Source organism: Passer montanus, unplaced genomic scaffold, assembly GCF_014805655.1.
Source record: "Passer montanus isolate IOZ18808 unplaced genomic scaffold, ASM1480565v1 scaffold109, whole genome shotgun sequence".
Classification (NCBI taxonomy): domain Eukaryota; kingdom Metazoa; phylum Chordata; class Aves; order Passeriformes; family Passeridae; genus Passer; species Passer montanus.
In genome coordinates, this window is record NW_024357502.1 from 683257 (window position 1) to 697970 (window position 14714).

Genomic DNA, 14714 nt, shown 5'->3' on the forward strand with positions numbered 1-14714 from the left:
AAACACCCACTCTGTAATTAGGAACTGATCTCTCAGAGTGGCATCCCGCTGGAAAAGGAGCCCATGGAACTTGGGTGACCTACCCAGCATGACAAACTGGAAAGGCAGGGTAGGATCAGCAGTGGGCTGGTCTCGTGGACAGTGCCTCTGATACCTTCTGGATCACTTGATGGGTGTCATGGTTTGGTTTTGGCATAGAGCCAGGGCCTCCATGGCGGGTGTATTTCTAAAATGGTTATTGTGAGATGTGACTCGGGAACAGAACAAAGCAGGCTCTTACTTGGGGATGGAGGGAAAAACACAACACTTTATTAATTACAATATCTAAAAAGGAACACATACAAAGCTAAGAATGAAAACCTTCCAAATACATTCTTCCTCCCCCCTCCCTCTTTTCCACAGAATGAAAAAACAGCTTAGATTTCTACCCAGTCACCATCTTTCAGGTAATTAACTTCCAGTCTATTACTACCTTTCAAATAATCAACCTTCAAATCTGTCAGGGAGAGAGGAGTCCCCCCGTGCACCATAGCTTCTTCTAGAAGCACAATTGAAACTTCTTGTGCTTCTGTGTCACCCATGGCCTTGCTCAGAGAACATCGGCCCTCGTGACTTCTCCCCCCCATGTCCAGTGCTCTCACCACTGGACACGGGCCAGGACTGCTTTTAGGGCTCCCCGTTTAAAGATGCTCCACTCAGTTTTAAAAGCAGCAGTCTCTCAACTTTGGGACACCAATCCTCCCCAGATTTCACCACCTGGGGCCGAGGGGCCTCATGAACAGAGATCTCAAACCCTCTCTGAAGACAGAGGGCATCTCACACGGGGTCTCTTCTACCCCTGCACCTTGCAGGGCTCTGGCCTCCCTCCCCACAGGCCACATGGCCTCCCCTGTCCCACCCAGACGCAGCTGGGCAGGGGAGAGGTCAGACTCACTCACCAACTCCGGATTCTAAAGAGGAAGTTCTCTGGGAATCTCCTGCTTTTAACCCCTGTGTGTTCTCAGAGGCGTATCCAAACCTCAGTGGCCACCACAAGTGCCAGTTTCAAATCTGGTTGGGAGTCTTCTGCTTTTAACCCCTGTGTGTTCTCAGAGGCGTATCCAAACCTCAGTGGCCACCACAAGTGCCAATTTCAAATCTGGCCACTGATTGGTTTGACCACAACTTTTCCAAAAACTCACTTCCGGGTCAAACCAAGACAACGAGCCTCCAGTGTGATGGTTCCTGGGGAGTCGAGGCCATCAGGGCCTCTCAGGAGGTTGAAAAGGGGTGATGAGTCCTCAGTTGTGATCCCTAGCAGTGGACAGACCCAGCTGATGCTCCCACACGGCTGATGCAGGTCCCTCAGGGTCCCTGGGTTGTCCTGGATGGTGAGCTGCTGGGGCACGGTGGTCCTTCCACTGGTTCAGAGCCCAAGGTAGGTCCATGGGCAGGTGTGCTGAATCTTCTCTGTAGCAGTCTCAAATCCTGCTCCCTCGATGGCTTGGACAGTCTGCTTGAGAACAGTCTCCAAGGAAGAGTCAGGCTCAGTGCATGCAAGGATATCATCCATGTAGTGAAGAATTACGGCACCTGGGAACTTCTCCCAAATGCACGAGAGAATGTGGGCAACAAACATTTGGCAGATGGCTCCTGAGTCTTCATCCCTTGAGGAAGAACTTGCCATTGATACCTTTGTCTATTAATTGATGGCACAGAAAATACAAATCTTGGGGCATCTCTGGGATGGAGTGGGATATTAAAAAAACAGTCCTTAATATCAATGACTGCCAATTTCCAATCTCGGGAGCATTGAAGGTGAGGGCAGGCCAGGCTGTAAAAGGGCTCATGTTTTTAGTGACCTCACTGGCCTTTCTGAGGTCTTGCAGGAGCCTCCACTTGTCTTTGCCTGGTTCATGAATGACAAAGAGAGGGGTGTTCCAAGGGCTTAGATTGCTGTTCCTGCACTAGGGATTCCAGCACCTTTGGTTTGACTTCTGCCAGGGGCCACTGTTCCACCCAGTTGGGACCATCCCATTTCCATGTGAGTGGTGAGGTGGGACACTCTGCAGTGGCCCCAGCTGGAAATCCTGTGGGTGTGAAGGGATTTCTGGTCTCATTCCCCATTCTCTGCCCCAAAAAATGACAGGTGCCTTTACCACTAAAGGTCTCGCTGTGGCAATTTGACCCTCAGGACCTCCAGTGAGGATTGACCTTTTACTGCACACAGAGGTGGCAGCTGCTCCAGTCCCAGAGATGCCTCCACTGGCTTGGAGCATTGAAGGTGAGGGAGGCCAGGCTGTAAAAGGGCTCATGTTTTTAGTGACCTCACTGGCCTTTCTGAGGTCTTGCAGGAGACTCCACTTGTCTTTGCCTGGTTCATGAATGACAAAGAAAGGGGAGTTCCAAAGGCTAGTGGATGGTACTCTGTGGCCCTTAGACAGCTGTTCCTGCACTAGGGATTCCAGCACCTTTGGTTTGACTTCTGCCAGGGGCCACTGTTCCACCCAATTGGGACCATCCCATTTCCATGTGAGTGGTGAGGTGGGACACTCTGCAGTGGCCCCAGCTGGAAATCCTGTGGGTGTGAAGGGATTTCTGGTCTCATTCCCCACTGTCTCTGCCCCAAAAAATGACAGGTGCCTTTACCACTAAAGGTCTCGCTGTGGCAATTTGACCCTCAGGACCTCCAGTGAGGATTGACCTTTTACTGCACACAGAGGTGGCAGCTGCTCCAGTCCCAGAGATGCCTCCACTGGCTGGCACCAGTTCCCAGCCCTGTGGCCACCTGGAGTGAGCAATGATGGTGACATCTGACCCGGTGTCAGCCACGCCTGCAGGAGAAACTTTGGTACCTTTGTTAGACAAGCCACATTCTGTAGGATGTCTGCCTTGGCAGAGCATCTCTGCCCAAAAAACCATAGGGTTTTCTGGCAAAACATCAGCCCAGGTGCGTACAAGAAAAGCTTGGGTATAGGTGAGCCCTTAGGTGCCAGCGTGGGTCTGTACATATTACAGTCACAGCAACCTCATCCATTGGCCCCACAGTCTGGACTTGTGGGAGCACGTGTAACTCATTAACAGTGTCTCCTGTGATTAAAACATCTCCTGGCCCATCAGGAGTGCAGGTTTGCCAGCTGGAGTTCAGCAGATCACCTCATCCTTGGATGCAACAGGAAGGGCACTCACCAGCGTTCTCTGTGTCCCTCCCTGCCTGGGAGAGTCAGCACCCTTCCTCATAGCTGGTGGTGTCACAGATGGCTTCTTGGTGCCTCAGGGCTCTGAGGTTGTGGGAAAAGAGGGACAAAACAGCTCAGAAGAAAGATCTTGCAGGAGTTTGGCTGACTTGACCAGCCCTTGAGGTCTTGAGGGTTCTTAGCTGGCCCCTGAGAAATTCCCCAGAACACTGGGGATTTTTCCCTTGGGGAATTGGAGCACTTGGCTGCAACTTAAAACCCAGTGCCTGGCCAGTGGAGGTGCTTTCAAAGGGCAAACGAGAAGTCCCATGGTCAGGGCGCCAGCTTGTAGCAGCATGGGGTGTAGAGGGTGGAAGCTGCTGCCTAAGTCCCAAGAGCATCTCCTGTGGAAAGGCTGCTTGGGTAGGAATTCAGGCAAGGCAGTCAAGTGCACTTTTTTTGGGGGGGGGGTTTTAAAAACTTTTTGTGGTTTTGTTTTGTTTTTTTGTTGTTTTTTTGTTTTGTTTTGTTTTGGGGTTTTTTGTTTTATTTTTTTGGGGGTTTTTTTTGTTGTTTGGTTTTTTTGGGGTTGTTTTTTTTTTTTGTTTTCTGGTTTTTGTTTGTTTGTTTTGGGGGGGGTTTTTCTGCCAGGTCCCATTTATTCTAGAGTTGTGGCTGCTGGAGCCCTGCAGGCACAGGACAGCAGGGAGGGGTTTGTCCCCGAGCTCCTAGGGACATCTAGGGAGGCTGGTGGTGGCAGGACAGCCGTCTGCCCGCAGTGAGGGGCTGGAGGAGCCCCCCAGGCTGTGCAAAGGTGGGATCTGCTCCGTATGTGGCTCCAGGAGCAGCAGGGAGCGGGGACAGCCCCGTCCCTGCTCTGTCCCCACCCTGGCAGCTCCTCAGCCGCTGGCGCTGTCCTCGCTGTCCTCGCTGTCCTCGTAGGCTCCCAGCAGACCCAGCGAGGACGTGGCTGCTGCTGCTGCTGGAGGCGAGCCGGTGGTGGCCGTGCTGCCTGGGGTTTCCATCCCGTTATCCAGGGCAGGATCTGGCTTCTGCGTCCTGCGGGCCACCAGCCCGGCCAGCCGGGCCCTGGTGCTGAGCTTGCCCCCGCTGCGCTCCCAGCTCTGCGTCCTCGGCCTCTTGCTCTGGGGGCCCTCCTGCAGGATGGCCGTGGGTTTTGTTTGGGCCGTGGGATTTGGACAGCGCTTTGCTGGTTCCTCGTCAGAGTCAGAATCCACCAGGAGCCGGCGGTTCTGGGCCTGCTGCAGCATGGCCTTCATCTCCTGCTCGTCCTCCTCCTGCTCCTTGCGCCTCTGCTCCTCCTCCAGCTCCTTGTGCTGCTTCAGCATGGCCTCAAAATCCACGTTGGCCTGGCGCTGGTTGAGCTCCTTCAGCTCCTGCAGGTTCTCCAGGATCTCCATCTCCAGCTTGGATTCCTTGATTCGGTTCTCCAGGACCTTCATGGGGTTGTTGAGCTCCTCCTCTTCCCTCTCCTTCTGCATCCTCTTCTCCTCCTCCTCCAGGAGCTTCTCTGCCTGGAAGTTCCTGGTGGCGCCGTGCTCCATGGCGTAATCCGTGTTCTGGGGGTCTGTCTTGAAGGTGATCTCAGCCAGGCAGCGCGTGCACTTGATGTAGAAGCGGAAGATGGGCAGCCCCAGGTAGGACTCGTTCAGCACCGTCTCCTTGCGGGCGTTGAACTTCTTGCCCTTGTAGATGTACTCCCCACACGTCCTGCACCTCATGTTGAAGGGGGCCATCAGCCTCACCACGTACTGCCGGTCCTTCGGGAGCTTCAGCCGCGGGATCTTGGCGGGATCGAAGTCCGGGGGGTAATATTTGTTCAGCACTTTCCGTTCCGCCATGGCTGCGGCTTCTCCCGCGCCGCTCACCCAGCTGGAGTGAGCCTGGGGCTTAGATGCTGCAAGGGCTGCCTGATTCCCAAAAGGGGTCTTGCCTGGGTTTGAAAAGCCAGGTGGATGCGGGGCAGGAGAAAGCTGCTCCTGTGGGAGTGCAGGGCAGGAGAAAGCTGCTCCTCTGGGAGTGCAGGGCAGGAGAAAGCTGCTCCTCTGGGAATGCAGGGCAGGAGAAAGCTGCTCCTGTGGGAATGCAGGGCAGGAGAAAGCTGCTCCTGTGGGAATGCAGGGCAGGAGAAAGCTGCTCCTCTGGGAATGCAGGGAGCAAAGGCTGCTGTGCTGTTCCAAACCCCAGCTTATATCCATGTGGAGGAATGCTTGGCTCCTCCCCTGGGCAGAGCATCTCCCAATGGGATGATAGGATTTTATCAGTGTCACTCAATGGCCCATTGACAGTAGATAATTAACAATAAATGGCCCATTGACAGTAGATAATTAACAATAAATGGCCCATTCACAGTAGATATTCCCCAGAGGGAGGATTGGCTGTGGAAGAGATAAAGAAAACTTCCCAATGAACAGAAGAGAACTGCCCCACCTCTGACAGATGGGAACACAATACACAATTACATCTTTGAACCTAAGGCACATCTCCTGTGGGAAAGGAGTAGGAGTACCCTGCTTGGGCAGGAATTCAGGCAAAGCACTCCAGTCCACACACCACACTCACCAGGGCTAGCTCAGCCAAGACAGGCAAGAAGGGCCTTTTTGTGATAAATTCCAGCGAGGTTTATTCCAGCAGGCTGAAGGGAAATCAGGGACAAAAGATGAGGCCATGTGCTCTGCATAATCTTGGTGGCACAAAGGGCAGGGCAGAGGGCACTGCCCTGCAGGGAAGAAGGGGCAGGCACCAGCGATGGCACAGCCTGTGAGGAAACAGGGAAAGGAGGAACTCGAGAATTTGGGACACATGGGGAAGGCAGGCTGGGAGGATCAGTGTTGGGAGGCTCCATGGGGAAGTCTTCTCTTTCAGCCTGGGTGGGGAAAACTCTGTGGTAGATCTTTCCAGGGTGAAGCCTGGAGGCTTCAAAGGATTGCACACCTGATTTACCTGGCTGAACTGGAGCTACTGTGGAAGGGGATAGGAAGGAAGTTGTTCCTTCCCTCATCCTGCCAGGATTTTGGCTGGAGAAGATGCCTGTGCAGGCAGAGGGGCAGTTGGGGTGGGATTTCAACATGAAAGGCATCTTCTCCTTCTCTACCTCCCAAAGTCACTGTGTTCTTTTAAAACCTCCCTGCTCTTCTCTTCACTTGCTTCAGTGTAGCCCATGACTTGGAAGAATGGTGCCTTTTGCCACAGGCCAGTAGCAGTTTCCTACCCCCAAAAGGCTCTGCAGCCCAAGTCTCAGTCCCACACCACCTGCCTGGGGCAGGTTCCTCCTCTGTTTCCTCCTCATCCAAGAAAAGGGAGTTAATTGTCACCCAGAGCAGCCTCCCCTGGCTGGGCAGGTGCCCTGGCTCCTGCAGGAGTTCTGCACAGCAGCTCAGGAGAGGTGGGGCACAGATCAGCAGGCAAGGGCAGCCTGAGCATTCCAGGCTAAAATCCAGCTGGGGACAGACAGAGTTGGGTCAGGAGAAACAGAGCTCTGGTTTGTCCAAGCCTTGGAGCCCTGCACGAGCAGCAGGAGGAGGATGTGCTCCCTGGGAGAACAGCAGCCAGGAACCTCCCACTCCTTCCTGCCTCTCCCCTCCTGGGAAATACCTGGGCTTTGCACTGCTCCAGCTGCTCCTCCTGTGTTTCCTCTCTGTGTGTGTCTGGGTGGGATGGGTGTCCAAGGGAAGGTGTTTCTCCCGTTCCAGAAAGTGCCAGGAACCTCTGTGCCTGTAGGGTCACATCCCATGGCCTGGCAGCCCAGCCCCTCTCTGGGTGTCTGTAGGGTCACATCACATCCCATGGCCTGGCAGCCCAGCCCCTCTCTGGGTGCCTGTAGGGTCACATCCCATTTCTGTAGGGTCAGACCACATCCCATGGCCTGGCAGCCCAGCCCCTCTCTGGGTGCCAGCTGTGCCCCTGTGAGCTGCCGCGGCCCGGGAGGAGCTGTGGGCACTGGAATGAGTGCTGGGCCAAGGCAGAGAACTCCTCAGGCGGGCATTAATGGGGAGGTGCAGAGCCAACATCTCCAGCCCGGGAGGAGCTGTGGGCACTGGGCATGCAGCAGGGCACGGGAATGAGTGCTGGGCCAAGGGAGAGAACTCCTCAGGCGGGCATTAATGGGGAGGTGCAGAGCCAACATCTCCCACCTCTGGCTCCCACGCTCACACTCATCCTTTCTTGGCCCCGTGCCCCTGCAGGGACGGCGCTGCTGCTCCCCACACAAGTGCCAATGTTTGCGTGGATGCCACGGCCCCTCCCTCCCACCTCTCCCTCCTCTCCGTCGTGTCTCACCGCCTCCCTCAGCCCCCTCTGCCTTAGTCAGCTCTGCCTTGTTTTGCTCCAGAAGCCTCAACGTTTTGCACTTGAATATCAGAAGTTACTCTCAGAGCTCGGCAGGCTGTTCCAGGTGTGCAGCCCTGCCAGCTATAGGTGCTTCCACATCTGTTTGCAGCAATACCTGTCCTGTTCCTAGAAATACCTGTCCTGTTCCCAGCAATTCCTGTTCTGTTCCCAGCAATTCCCGTTCCCTCCTCTCCTGCCTTTCCAGCAATAGGTGCTTCCATGTTTCCTGCCTTTCTAGCAATACCTGTTCTGTTCCCTCCTCTCCTGCCTTTCAGCAATGCGTCCTTCCACCCCTCTTGCCTTTCTAGCAATACCTGTTCTGTTTCCTGCCTTTCCAGCAATTCCTGTTCCCTCCTCTCCTGCCTTTCCAGCAACGGGTGCTTCCATAGCTCCCATTTCCAGCAATATCAGTTCTTTCTATCTCCAGCCTTTCCAGCAATTCCCATTCCCTCCTCTCCTGCCTTTCTAGCAGTTCCTGTTCTATTCCCTCATCCCCAGCCTTTCCAGCAATACCTGCTCCTTCCATCCCAGCCTTTCCAAGAATGCCTGTTCCCTCATCTCCAGCCTTTCCAGCAATTCTGCTCCCTCATCTCCTAGCCTTTCAGCAATTCCTGCTCCCTCATCTCCTGCCTTTCAGCAATGGGTGCTTCCATAGGTCCCATTGCCAAGCAATAACTGTTCTTTCCATCTCCAGCCTTTCCAGCAATTCCCGTTCCCTCCTCTCCTGCCTTTCAGCAATGAGTGCTTCCACACCTCTTGCCTTTCTAGCAATACCTGTTCTGTTCCCTCACCTCCTGTCCTTCCAGCAATTCCTGTTCTCTCATCTCCGGTGTTTCCAGCAATGGGTGCTTCCATAGCTCCCATTTCCAGCAATACCTGCTCCTTCCATCCCCAGCCTTTCCAGCAATTCCCATTCCCTCCTCCCCAGCCTTTCCAGCAATGAGTGCTTCCACACTTCCTGCCTTTCCAGCAATACCTGTTCTGTTCCCTCACCTCCAGCCAGCCTTTGCAGAATTCTTATTCTATTCCCTCATCTCCTGTTTCCATCAATACCTGTTCCCTCATCTCTTGCCTTTCTAGCAATTCCTGTTCTGTTTCCTCACCTCCTGCCTTTCCAGCAATGGGTGCTCCCATATCTGCTGCCTTTCCAGCAGTACCTGCTCCTTCCATCTCCAGCCTTTCCGGCAATTCCTGTTCCCTCCTCTCCTGCCTTTCCAGCAATGGGTGCTCCCATATCTGCTGCCTTTCTAGCAGTACCTGCTCCTTCCATCTCCAGCCTTTCCGGCAATTCCTGTTCCCTCCTCTCCTGCCTTTCCAGCAATTCCTGTTCTGTTCCCTGCCTTTCCAGCAATTCCTGTTCCCTCCTCTCCTGCCTTTCAGCAATGAGTGCTTCCACACCTCTTGCCTTTCCAGCAATTCCTGTTCTGTTCCCTGCCTTTCCAGCAATTCCTGTTCCCTCCTCTCCTGCCTTTCCAGCAATTCCCGTTCCCTCCTCTCCTGCCTTTCAGCAATGAGTGCTTCCACACCTCCTGCCTTTCCGGAGGAGGAGGAGGAGGGTGTCCACCTCTTTCCTTTCCAGCAGTGGGTGCTCCCATTTCCAAGCAATATCTGTGCTTTGCATCCCCAGCCTTTCCAGCAGTTCCTGTTCCCTCATTCCCAGCCTTTGCAGGAATATCTGCTCCCTCACCGCACCGCTGCCAGCCCCGGGGGCCGGGGTGTGCAGGCTGCTGGTGCTGGGCTGCAGAGGCGTGGGGCAGCCTTGGACGCTCCGTGTCTGTGCCCCCGTGTTTGGAAAGTGTCTTACAGGTGCTCCTGTCTCTGCTCTCTGTTTCCCCACCCCGCTGGGATGCAGATTTGGAGTTTTCCCCTCAGCACACAGATTTTGTTGTGTGCATAAAGCAGCACTGGGGTCTGTGGTGTTGGTGTCAAACCTCCCCTTCCCCGGGGAATGGGCGTGAGGACCCAGTGCTTCCCCAGAGAGGGAGGGGATGAGGGAGAGAACTGGGGAAATGTTCTCAAGTTGCCCATCTGGGATTTATCTGTGTGTTCAGTGACTGAATCTCCTATTCAGTGATTTTTCTGGGGTCCCAGGGGCAGCAGCAGCGTTCCTGCTCCTGTCCCTGAGCTCTGTCCCTCTCTGCTGAGCCCAGCACGCCCCCAGGGCTTTCTGGGCCAGCAGCAGCTTCTCCCTTTGTTTTAAACCCGGCCACAACAAGCCTGTGCTTTTGCCTTTCTGCTGGAGTTTGTTTTCCATCTCGAGCTGCTCCCCGGGGCTGCAGCAGGGTGCTGTGCTCTGCCTTTGCTGCGTTTCTGCTTCCCAACAGCTTTGGCCAATTTCCCTTCCCCTTGCCTGGTGCTCCTGGCCAGGAGGTTTATCCTCGAACTGGGATGTGGATTCTCCAGCGTGACGTGGACTCTGCCTTGTCTGGGAGGGAGCCCCGGTTTGGGGTTAAAAACCTGGAAAAGCATCCCCGGGTGGGAGCAGCGCTGGGGTTTGGAGTTGTTGGTCTCCCTGTTCTTCAGTCCGCAGGAAGTGGCTTCCGTGTGTCTCATGTTTTAAGAGTTGCGACTAATGTTTATAAAGAGCTTGTTATTTACGTTTTAAGCACTTTAAAAAAAAATAAAAGTTGTTCAAGCTGTTCCTAGACACTTCTGATTCATTGACAACAGCGTCTGTGCTGACGGCGCCTGGACACCGAGTGACATTTCTGTTTGTCTGCTGCGGGAGAGCAGGAGCAGGAGCAGGAGGAGGAGGAGGAGGAGGAGGAGGAGGGTGTCCAACTCCTCCAGCAGCTTTTCCACCTGCCCTGACAGTCCCCGAGTGCTGCAGTGGGAATGCTGCAGGAACCTCGAGTTCCTCCCCGAATCCTGCTCCTGGCCCAGGTGTGGGGCACCGGGGCTTTGGGATTTTTGGGTTTGTGCTGTGCCCTGAGCAGCCAGGGAACGAGGCTGGGGTTGGATGAGGGGTTTGGGATTTTTGGGTTTGGGATTTTTGGGGTTGTGCTGTGCCCTGAGCAGCCAGGGAACGAGGCTGGGGTTGGGGCTGGGCTGGGGGTCAGGGTGGGCATTGGGGAATTCCTTCCTGGGAAGGGCAGGGCTGGGGTCCCCATCCCTGAGGGCTTTCAGAGCCCTGGGTGGCACTTGGGGACATGGGACAGTGCTGGGGATGGCTGGACTCTGAGCTCAGAGGGATTTTCCAGCCTGAACCATTCCATGATTCCCCCTGCACAGGGAAAGGAAAGGAAAAAGGAAAGGAAAAGGGAAAAAGGAAAGAGGAGAGGAGAGGAGAGGAAAGGAAAGAGGAGAGGAGAGGAGAGGAAAGGAGAGGAGAGGAAAGAAGGAAAGGAAAGGAAAGGAAAGGAAAGGAAAGGAAAGGAAAGGAAAGGAAAGGAAAGGAAAGGAAAGGAAAGGAAAGGAAAGGAAAGGAAAGGAAAGGAAAGGAAAGGAAAGGAGGCTTCATTGGTGCTCCTGGGAGCCCTGCTGTCCCAGCCCCTCTTCCCCGTCCCTCCCACCTTTCCCCGCTCAGCCCTTTCCCTTCCCAGCTCCTCCTCCCCATGGAATCCTTTTCCCTGGGAACACGGGCTCCCTTCAGCCCCTGCAGTGACCCTGCTGCTCCCACAGAGGAGCCCCTCAGCTCTCACCCTGCTTTGTTCTCCCTGTTTGGGGGGCACCAGCACCCCCCAAAGCTGCTCCCACTCCCCTCCTGAGCTGGGCAGGGACAGGAAAGGGAACAAAAATCCCGTTTGGGGAAGAGGGCAGGGAGAGATCCCTCAGAACCCACCAGGGGCTGAAACGGGCACGAGAGTTCGAGGAAATCAGTTTAATTTATTAATTTAATTCATTGCAAATCAAACCAGAGCAGGGCAATGAGAAATAAATCAGTTTAATTTATAAATTTATTTTATTGCCAGTCCAGTCAGAGCAGGGCAATGAGAAATAAATCAATTTATTGCCAATCAAATCAGAGCGGGGCAACAAGAAACAACCCCAAATCTGAATCACTCTTCCCCCAGCCCTCCTTCCTTCCCAGGCTCAATTTCCCTCATGCTTCTCTCCCTCCTCCTTCCAGGTGGTGCAGGGGGACAGGGAATGGGGCTGTGCCCAGTCCATCACGCATTGTCACTGCTCCTTCCTCCTCCTCCTCCTCCTCCCACTCTGCCCCTGCTCCAGCGTGGGCTTCCCGTGGGGGCACAGCTCCTTCAGGGGCTCCTTGTGGGGCCAAACCTCCCTCAGGGGCATCTCATGGGGTTCAGTCTCCTTCAGGGGCCTCCCTTGGGGTCACAGCTCCAGGATCTCCTCACAGGAGCCTCCCCTGGAGCCCCCCACCCAAACCCCAATTCTGGATAAGATTACACCATGGCTGGGGGTTATGGGGGTTATTCCCAAATTCTGGATAAGCTCACACCATGGCTGGGGGTCATTCCCATTTCTGGGTGGGCTCACACCATGCCTAGGGGTCATTCCCATTTCTGGGTGGGCTCACACCATGGCTGGGGGTCATTCCCCCTCCCCAAACCCGACACTGGAGCAGAGCATGGCTCTTGGTGGGGGAAGCACCCCCTCCTCCCCAGCAGGGAAGCACAAGTTGCCAGCCAGGAGGGATCTGCTGGGGCTGCCATCAGCCAAAGCATTGATATTCTCCTGGGACTGCACCAAAAGAGTGATAGTCTTATGGCACTCCAAATGGGCTGGGATAAACAGATTCTCTCCCCTCTGCTGTTACCAAACATTCCTGAGGCAACAGCAGGCCCAGCACGGGGAGCAGGAGGGGGAAAGGGGTGCCAGGATTTGGGGGTTGGGGGTTTGGGGCTGCCTCCATCCTCACACAGAGCCTGGATGGGCTCTGGGGAGGATTTGGGGGTTTGGGGCTGCCTCCATCCTCACACAGATCCCAGGATGGGCTCTGGGGGCACGGGGAGCCCCCCTGAGCTCCTGGCGGGGCTGGGGTTGGGTTTATGGCTTGGGTTTCCTTTGGAGACAGAGCTGGGGGAGAGAGGGAGCCTGAGGGGGCAGGGGTTGGGGTCAGGGCAGGGCCCAGGTTGGGGTCAGGGCTGGGTTTGGGGTCAGGGCTGGCTTTGGGGTCAGGGCTGGGGTTGGGCCAGGGCCCAGTTTGGGGTCAGGGCTGGGGTTAGGGTCACGCTGGGTTTGGGGTGGCCCTGCAGAGCTCTGGGCACAGCTCAGAGCCCCCAGCAGCAATCCCCAAGCCCCAGGGATGGCAGGGCCAGGGTGGCAGCAGGTCCTGCTCCTCGTGCCCTGTCCCTGTCCTGTCCCCAGGCACGCTCCCTGTCCCTGGGCAGCAGCCAGGCTCTGTTGAACAACAGCTCCGAGGAGCAGCAGACACAAATGACAAAATGCCCTTCCCTGCCCTCTCCTGCTCCACTTTCACCCCTCAGAGCCCCTTTGCTCCCCTCTGCCCCCGGAGCTGCAGGTCTGGGGTCAGTGCTGAGCGAGCCCAAAGCCAGACACGGCTTCTGCAGGAGGGAAGGAGAGAGGGAAGCAGGAACCCACGGGCTCTGCAGCCACGAGGCACAGAGCAGAACTCCCACAGCAAAACGGGGCACTCATGCTTTCCGGGTGGCAAAAATACGGTTTTGGGTTTATTTTCTTTTATTTTGTGGGGTTTCTTTCTTTTTTTTTTTTTTTTTGTTTTGTTTTGTTTTTGGTCTCTTTTTTTTTGTTGTTTTTTTTTGTTTTTGGGGTGTTTTTTTGTTTGTTTGTTTTTCTTTTGGGGGGGGGTTTGGTTTTGTTTTTGGTCTCTTTTTTTTTTGGTTGGTTTTTTTGTTTTGGGTTTTTTTTTTTGTTTGTTTGGTTTTTTTTTTGGGGGGGGTGCGTTCACGCTTTCCCTGGGTAGTAAAAATGGGAATATTTTTTTTGTTTCAGGGCACTCACGTTTTTCCTGGGTGCTAAAACACCGGGTTTTTTTTGTTTTTGTTTTTTTTTTTTTTTTTTTTAGGGCACTGACGCTTTCCCTGGGTGGTAAAACCACGGGATTTTCACGTTTCAGGTGCATTTTCAATTCCCTCTGGGCTGGGAATCCCGCTCCCGGCTCCCCAGCGCTGCCTCCCCCCGCCCCAGCCGCTCCCGTGTCTGCTGTCCCCGAGCCCCGCTGGGATCGATCCTGATCCTAATCCCGACCCCGATCCCGACCCCGACCCCGACCCCGAACAGGTCCGGGCGCTTCTGACCCCGCTGATCCGCGAGAGACAATTCCGGTGCCTGACCCCCTTTCCATGAGGAATTCCTCCCAGTGCCCACCCTGAGGCTCCCCTGGGGCCGTTCCCTCTGCTCCTGTCCCTGTTCCCTGGAGCACAGCCCGACCCCCCCGGCTGTCCCCTCCTGGCAGGAGCTGTGCAGAGCCACAAGGGCCCCTGAGCCTCCTCTGCTCCAGGCTGAGCCCCTTCCCAGCTCCCTCAGGGATTCTGCAGCCCCTTCCCAGCTCCCTCAGGGATTCTGCAGCCCCTTCCCAGCTCCCTCGGGGTTTCTCAGCCCCTTCCCAGCTCCCTCAGGGATTCTGCAGCCCCTTCCCAGCTCCCTCAGGGATTCTGCAGCCCCTTCCCAGCTCCCTCAGGGATTCTGCAGCCCCTTCCCGGCTCCCTCAGGGATTCTGCAGCCCCATTCCCAGCTCCCTCAGGAGTTCTCAGCCCCATTCCCAGCTCCGTTCCTGGCCTGGCCGCGCTCCCGCCCCTCGGTGCCCTTTTTCCCATAGACGCCATTCAATAAATAACACTTGGGGTGGTTTTTCGGGAGTTTTCGGGCCCTCACGTCTCTGTGTTTCGGCATTAGCTCAGTCTGTCACACATTTAAGGTCAAACTCTTCTCTCCCGTCCCGCTCACCGCCCCCCCTTCCCCGGATCCCCCTTTTCTCGCGGGACTACATTTCCCATGGTGCCCCGCGGCCAGCGCGCTCCCCATTGGCTGGCGGAGCGGGCGCGGCCCCGCCCCCGGCGGTGGCCGGCGGACTGCATGTCCCGGCGTGCCCCGCGGCAGCTGCGGTTGGCCGCAGCCAATGAGCGCGGGGCCGGCCGGGGGGCGGGGCCCGGCGGCGGGGGAGGCTGTTTAAAGTGGCGCTTGCGGGATGGCGGAGCCGGCGGACTATCCCCCGTTCCAGCTGGGGAAGCCGCGCTTCGAGCAGGTACTGCCGGCGGCGGGAGACGGCGGGGGGGCCCCGGGAGCGGCGGCGGGAGCGGCCCCCGCCCCGCGCGCGGCATC

At 55.9% G+C, this 14714-nt stretch overlaps 2 protein-coding genes across 2 annotated transcripts in view; one reads left to right on the forward strand and one right to left on the reverse strand.

Moving 5' to 3' along the window:
• Positions 1-3778: 3778 nt before the first annotated feature.
• LOC120509673 (splicing factor YJU2-like) lies at positions 3779-6998 on the reverse strand. Its single transcript, XM_039724613.1, has one exon. It carries the CDS (start codon positions 5372-5374, stop codon positions 4055-4057), a length of 1320 nt encoding a protein of 439 aa, XP_039580547.1. The 5' UTR covers positions 5375-6998; the 3' UTR covers positions 3779-4054.
• Positions 6999-14517: 7519 nt separating this feature from the next.
• SFXN5 (sideroflexin 5) overlaps positions 14518-14714 on the forward strand; it is a 100738-nt gene continuing 100541 nt past the window's right edge. Inside the window, exon 1 of the mRNA XM_039724599.1 lies at positions 14518-14637. Within this exon, the coding sequence (XP_039580533.1) occupies positions 14581-14637 (57 nt within the window). The 5' untranslated portion in view covers positions 14518-14580. The remainder of the gene's footprint in view (positions 14638-14714) is intronic.

Bases quoted from the DNA above. Each gene is read 5' to 3' on its own strand.
- LOC120509673 (XM_039724613.1), bottom strand. From the start codon at position 5,374: ATGGATATAAGCTGGGGTTTGGAACAGCACAGCAGCCTTTGCTCCCTG.